Source organism: Bos javanicus, chromosome 29 (assembly GCF_032452875.1).
Source record: "Bos javanicus breed banteng chromosome 29, ARS-OSU_banteng_1.0, whole genome shotgun sequence".
Lineage (NCBI taxonomy): Eukaryota > Metazoa > Chordata > Mammalia > Artiodactyla > Bovidae > Bos > Bos javanicus.
This window is the reverse complement of record NC_083896.1, coordinates 45759685-45766677: the sequence shown is the minus strand read 5'-3', so window position 1 is coordinate 45766677 and position 6993 is coordinate 45759685. Positions and strand designations below refer to the sequence as shown.

Below are 6993 nucleotides of genomic sequence, written 5' to 3'. Positions count from 1 at the left end.
CCAGGCACCTCGGCCTTGGCCACCAAGAAACACTTCCCTTGTGACAGAGACCATCCTCGTTTCTCTGTCAGGCACATGGAGGCCCAAAAAGGTCTCAGAGCTGATGAACGGGGAGCTGGGATTAGAACCCCTACTGTTTGCCTCCCCAAACCACCCAAGTACCAGGAAATGAGGGGCAATGACCCCAGCTTTCCCAGTGGATCAGTTTGGCAAGCCCAGAGAGGGACAGAGAGACAGATAAATAAGGCCTTTATATACAGAGAAGCATGATATAGTAGGGGGGTGGGTGGGCTGGCAGCGTCGGCAGCAGCAGCAGTGGGCGGGGCAGCCGGGCCAGCGGGGCCCCATCAGTGGGAGAAGATGCCCCGGAAGCGGGCCTTGTCCTCCTCGTCCTTCTGGCGGATCCGCGCCTCCAGGGCCCGCAGCTCACGGCTCACCACAGGCGCCAGGGCCGGGTCCAGCTGCAACACCTTGGCGAAGTCAGCCTGGGCCTCCTGGGCATTCCACACCGCCGCGTGGGCCTTGCCGCGCTTGAAGTAGGCCTTGACATTGTCTGCAGGGGGCGCCAGTGGGTGGCAAGCGCCCAAGGGCATGAGAAAGGGGGGCCAGCCAGCACCCCACCTTGACTGCCCACACCAGGGGCCCGGCGTGGACGGAGCCCTCCTGCCCTGAGGATGCCAAACCGCCCCCCCAAGCCCCATTCCTCTCTCACTGGCACAGCAGGGCCACGGCCCCACTGGGTGGGAGCTACTGGGTCAGGCTCCCTCGGGAGTTCAGAGCGGGGGTGATGTGGAAGGCCGCCTCCCTGCCCTGGTGACCTGGCGCCCGGCGCTCACCGTCATACTTATTGAGGATGGAGGAGCAGTGATCCAGCACTTCGTAATACTCTTCGGCCACCAGCTTGCACTGACAGTAGTTGAGCAGCAGTGGGGTGATCTGCTGATCCAGCTGGATCCAGTCGGGGGACCCAGGCTGTTCCTGGGGGCACGGAGGCAGGGACAGGGGAAAAGATGCTGAAACCTGGGCCCCCTGGGCCCCTCCGGACCCCTTCCCTCACCCACCACAGCCCCCAGGCAGCACCTTCATCTGAAGGTTCTTGAGGCAGGCGATGGCGTCGTAGTACTTGGCAGCGGCCTCCTTCACGTGGCCCTCGCGGTACAACCGGTTGCCCTCCTGGTGGATAACTGGCACTGCCTTTGCCTTCTCCTCATCCGTCATTGCCCACGGGTCTTGCTGGTACGTGCCAGGGTTCTCCACCTGCCGGGGCATAGGCCAGGTCAGGGCCCGGGGTCAGCCTCTGGGCTGGCTGGGCCTGGGACACCAGGTACCAGAAGCAGAATCACTTCTTCATCCACTGACCATTCAACAAACACGTGTACAGCATCTCCTGCATGCCCAGCACTGTGCTGGGTTCTAGAAACAGAGCAATGAGCAAGATGGTGAAAAGCCCTGTCTTGGCAGACCTGAGGGAGCGGGGAAGGGCCCTAGGAGGGAGGCACTCCTTGTGCCTGTCCCACCCAGCCCCCGGTCAGGGAGGCCACCAGCTCTGGGCAGGCGGGCAGAGCCGGCACCCTCTCTGAAGCTGGGCGGTAGGGGGTTGGCCTGGTGGCCCCTCACCTTCAGCATCTCGATGTCGAAGATGAGAGGCTGGGGGTTCTGCTGCAGGGCGTCCAGGTCGGCGTGACCCAGGGAGTTGTGCTCGTGCATCTGGGCGATGCCACAGCAGTGCCGCTGGCCCTCCAGGGGGTCCTTGCCGGCTGCGATGTTGCGTAGACTCTTGGCCACCAGTGGGTACAGCACCACGTGCTGCAGAGGGTGAGTGGGCAAGGGGGCTCTGTCAGCACATGCTGGCTGCTCATGGGCTCAAGAGGCCCCACCCCTTGTCCCATCACCATCTGAGAAAGGACACTGAGGCGCAGGAGGACTTTCCCTTCCCGACTCCTCCGGCCTCCCAGCCCTCCATCACTTTCAGGCCAAACACCCACGCTTCCCACCCCCCCCAACACACAAACACGCACTCCCACTGCCAACCCGTCTCCCAAGCCCTGACAAGTCCAGGGGAATTCTTACCTCTTACCTGTCCTCCTCCCAGGCTTGCAGCCCATGAGCTGGGCTCCTCATCATTTCGGGGGCCCTTCCACACTCTTTTCCCAGCATCTCTTCTCTCCAGCCCCACCCCCACCCCTTTCGGGGCCCATCTCAGGTGGGATTAGGGCAGCAACTTCAAAATCCTCATGGGGGACCCTCAGGCATTGGAGACCTAGCTTTTTTATGGTGTTTTTTTTTTTTTTTTAAGTCTTGGCCTACTTTAATTTTTTTTACTTTTTGGCCATGCGGCATGTAGGATCATAGTTCCCCAACCAGGGATCCAACCCACGCCCCCTGCGTTGGAAGTGCCAAGTATTAACCACTGGACCACCAGGGAAGTCCCAGGGACCTAGCTTTTGACCTTTCACTAGGGACACCTGCTGGGATGGCGGAAGCCAGACCACCCCCACGCCTAACCAGCTCTTCTCACTGACCCTCTTGTCGGCTCGGGCCGACTGCTCAGCTAATGTTCATCCAGTCAGCAGATATGTTCTGAGTCCTGGCTCTGGGCTGGCCCACACTGGGCACTTTCAAGGTAAACAGGCCTAATCCCTGCCCTGAAGTAGCCTAAATGCAGACAAAGGACCAGATCCTGGCCATGCAGAGTATGAGAGGTGGAGAATCCAGAGGAGGGGTTCAAGTCAAGCACCAGTAGTCAGGGAAGGCTTCCTGGGGTAGTGACCCAGGAATTAGTTTGAAGTAGGAAGGAGGATGTTGGCTAAGGAGGAGATGGGAACACAGGGAGATGAGTGGGAGGGAGACCCTGCAGGGGCCACGTGGGCATCTATGGCTTGTGCTTCAGCTTGGCAGTGACCAGGAGCAGAGGGGACTGAAGCAAGGAGCTGTAGCGGGTATTGCACTTGAGAGCCAGTCCCTGGCTGCAGTCTGGCTAAAGGAGAGGAAAAGGCAGACTAGGGGCCGGGAGGCCAGTGCCTGGCGGTGCAGTGCCCTGGAGGGAGTTGGTGGTGGCCTGGCCAGGGCAGAGGATAGGGAATTGGGTGTGGCCAGACAGACCCAGGCAGGCGTGGGGCACGGGGTACCTTGACGTCGCAGCAGAACTGGGCGATCTCCCCCTCCCGCATGGTGCGCACGATGGTCTCCCACACGGGCAGCTTGAACTTCTTGCCGATGATGAGCTCCATGGGCTTGCCGCGCACCCGGCTGTCGTCCAGCACGGCGCCCTCCTCATCACTGCGCAGAGTGCGGTAGTGGAACGTGGCCTGTGGGCCGCAAATGGGATCAGACAAGGGCACGGCCTTCCCACAACTACATGGACAAGGCCAGCTCACAGCCTGCAGGTGGCACAAGGGACAGGGCTCACCACGTGACCTTTACCACACCACCCAGGAGGGAAGGGGTCCAAGTCACATGGCAAGTGGGTGGATGGGCTGGGACGAGAGCCCAAGGGGTCTAGCTTTAGTCAATCTTTCAACAAATATTGACAGAGGACGAGATGGTTGGATGGCATCACCGACTCAATGGACATGAGTCTGCGCAAGCTCCGGGAGATGGTGAAGGACAGGGAAGCCTGGCGTGCTGCAGTCCATGGGGGCGCAAAGAGTTGGACACGACTGAGCGACTGAACAACTACCTGCCTGAGCTCTGTGCTAGGCCTGGCGTTGACAAAACAGACAAAAGCCCCTGCCCCCGTGGAGCTCACAGGGAACTTCTAAAGGAAAGAGACGGGCCTCACACAAAACACGCTCTGTGAGGTGGAGCGAAGTGCTATGGATCAGACATCAAAATGCAGCAGGGTAAGGCACAGCGAGTTCAGGGAGCCGGAGTCACTGAAGGAACTCCCTGGCCGTTCAGTGGTTAGGAGCTGACAGTTTCACTGCTGGGGCTCAGGTTCGATCCCTGGTCAGGGAACCAGGATCCTGCAAGCAGCATTGTGTGGCCCCACCCCCCTCCAAAAGAAAAGAGAGAAAGCAGAGACTTGAAGGGAGTACAGGAGAAGCAAGCCAGACAGATGCTGAGGTAGGAAGGGGTGGGAAGTTTCTTGGCCAAAGAACAGCAGGTGCAAAGGCCTCGCAGAGGGGCAGCGTGTGGTGTGTTCACAAAGCGAGAGGCCAGCGCAGCAGCAGCAGCAGACTGAACCAAGGGGAGGGGTGGTACCTCACGGGGTCAGCAGGTCAGCAGGGAGGGACCCCACAGAGCCTAACGCCCATGGTGAGGACTTTGTTTTTTCACTCTGAAATGGAAGCCACCGGTTGGCTCCAAGCAGAGGAGGGACATGATCTGATGCTGGTTCTGCTGGTGCGGGGATGAGACAGGTGGGAGAGCCGGGAAGACAGAAGCAGGAGATGAGTTAAGACGTTACTGGAATAACCCAGGGGAGAGACCTGGACCACGGTGGGAGTGGTAGAAGTGGTCAGATCCTGAGTGTATCTTGAGGATCTTCTGGGGGGTGTATGAGAACAGGAGGAGGAGTCATGGAGACCAGGAGGTTTTTGGCCTGAGCAACCAAAAGGCTGGAGGGGCCCTACCCTGAGATGAGAGGGTCGAGGGGAGCAGGTTAAGTTGCCAATGAGACTTCCAGGTGGAGACGGTGAGTAGGGAACCGGATATCAACTTTAAGGGGGAGGGAAGGCTACACACAGACATTTGGGAGTGGTCCAGGCATGCGTGGAGAGTTTCTTAAAAGACACGAGCCTGGATGAGATCATCTCAGGGTGAGTGAAGAGAAGTCTTGAGACTGAACCCTCCACAGGATATGGTTAGAGGAAGCCACATTCTTTCCCACCCCTAGCCACCCCTCTGAACTCTGTTTCCGCATCAGTAAAATGGAGTTAGCAACAGTACTTACCTCACCTCATGAGAATGAAAGCAAATAATCTTGTGAAGCATTGAGCACCACGCTCTTGTGAACCCTCAATCAATGCCGGTGATTGGTGATTGCTTTTTGTTTTTTATTTGTCCCTATTCTTTCGGTGTCATTGTTCACACATCATCGCTATTTTTGGTGTTTTCTCCAACTGGTGTCTGTTGCATCCAAGACTTCCTTTGCCAAGACTTTCTTCAAGGCCACCACCCCCCCTCCCCCGCCCCAGCCATGGGGAACTTCACCCACATCCCTTCCCTCATCTCCAGAAGCGTCCCTCTATGTATCACTGACCACTAGGGCACGCAGCTCTGCCTTAGGGCACTCCTGTGAGCCAGGCTTTACCTTCACCGTCTCTGCACAGCTCTTGTCAGCACAGTAGCTCTTACTTTGGGTGCCCCCAGTATGTTTTAAGTGTTCAACTGTTGTAGTCATCAACAAGATGTGTCACTTCAGTTCATTTTTGGTGCCAGGATCTTTACTCATTCTCTCAATATACATGTCCTGTGTGACTGCTCTGCTGGGCACAGGGGCTGCCCCCAGGAAGCCCTTACGCTACAAACAAGTGGCAACTGGGAAAGGCCCTCCAGAAGAAGGAACTGCACGACCAGAAGGAGATAAACCTGGAGGCGTACATTATTGGGGCGGGGAGGGGTGGAAGAGGCTGGAGCTAGGGGCCTGGATGTGCAAAAGAGGAAGATGGGAGGCTCTTTATTTCTTAGCCCTTGTCTGTCCCGACCCAATGCCACGAAGAGCAGTAGGAAAGCTGTCAAAAGGGTTCTCGTCTGGTAGACCCGACCTCCTGGCCTGTTTTCTGGGTTTGTGCGTCCCAGGGCCTCAGTTTTTCCACCTAAGCAATGGGAGCTGGTCTACGTTTTCAGAAGGCCCTTCCATCCATAGAAGACCTTGAAACTTGCAATCCAGGGGCCCTTCCCAGAGCCCAGCTTTCTCATCTGGGGTCCTCTCCAGCGCTGGGTCTGGGCAAGCAATGGGGTCAACCCCGTTACCTCCCGCAAAATGTTTATTGATGACTGACGGCCTCCCTGACCTATGTAGCCACTCGGCCAAGGCAGGGGGCGGAGCTCACGCATCCGAATTCACCCTCTACTTAAATCCAGGCCAATCAGCGTCGAGCTCGGCATGTGAGCAGTAGGGGCACCGACCACTGCTGTCTGGGCATGCGCAATATCTCGCCTAAGGCCTCGTCCCGCCTCGCATGCGCACCGCGCCACCGACAGGTTAAGGGGAAGCGGGTCGATACGAACCTTGGTTCCATCCTGAAAGTCAGGGAGCGCTCCTCGGCCTTCCTGTATCACACGCTTTTGGATCCCGTCTTCCCGGAGTCTTGCGATGATATCCGCCATCCTCCTTCCCCGCTGCTCTCTTTCGGCAACTTCCGGACTCGCTCGGCAGCTTCCGGACCTGCTTCGGCAACTTCTAGAACTTCGGCAACTTCCGAGCTGGCGCCATTTTGGTTAAGGGCAGACGCCGAAAAGAGCCCGAACGTAGAAACGGGCTGTGATTGGTTCTCTGCTTCGTGGCTGAGCGCGCGGGTCAGGCCAGGGGCGGGGCCTGAGACTGTCCAGGGGCGGGACTGGGGCCTGTGAGAGAGGCGGGGCGGGGCGGGGGCGTCCCTAGGAACTGTGTCCTTGAACCGATTTGGTTTGGGCCCTCCCAAGTGGCCGTCTGCCACGCTATTTAAAGTTGTAAAAGTAGCACGACAGCATTACAGAAGTGGGGGGAGGAAAGGTCGGCATCCGTAAGGTCACCTCCTAAAACTACTATTTTTGTGTATTCCTTTTTGTTTTTTCTTTTAGCTTGCCTAGCACAATACTCGTGAGTTTTCCATCCTGAATTTTTCTCATCAATCAGTCAGTCTGGGTGTAAGAAGGAGGGGAAGGAGGGTTTCTGTATTCCCGTGGAAACTCTAAGCTCCCCAAGAGACTGGCAGCCCCTTGTGGTGTCCGGGCTAGCCGTGTCGTCACCACGGAGTACACCGCGGTGTCTGGCACATAGTAGGTGCCCAGCGAATATTCGGGAATACAGGAATGATAGAAATGAGGCACCTCAGAGGCTAAAACATT

General features: G+C 57.7%; 1 protein-coding gene across 2 annotated transcripts; it reads right to left on the bottom strand.

The window, feature by feature from the left end:
• Window positions 1–232: 232 nt before the first annotated feature.
• Window positions 233–6416, bottom strand: AIP (aryl hydrocarbon receptor interacting protein). 2 transcript variants are annotated; one of them, XM_061407170.1, is made up of 6 exons: window positions 6175–6415; window positions 3129–3308; window positions 1618–1806; window positions 1081–1257; window positions 837–978; window positions 233–553 (listed from the first exon to the last, which is right to left on the bottom strand). In XM_061407170.1, the coding sequence occupies exons 1-6, from the start codon at window positions 6271–6273 to the stop codon at window positions 348–350; spliced, it is 993 nt and encodes a 330-aa protein (XP_061263154.1). In that variant the 5' UTR covers window positions 6274–6415; the 3' UTR covers window positions 233–347. The 2 variants fall into 2 exon arrangements, with proteins under 2 accessions (XP_061263154.1, XP_061263155.1); XM_061407171.1 differs by having other exon boundaries at window positions 481–553; window positions 845–978; window positions 6175–6416.
• Between the last annotated feature and the right edge of the window lie 577 nt (window positions 6417–6993).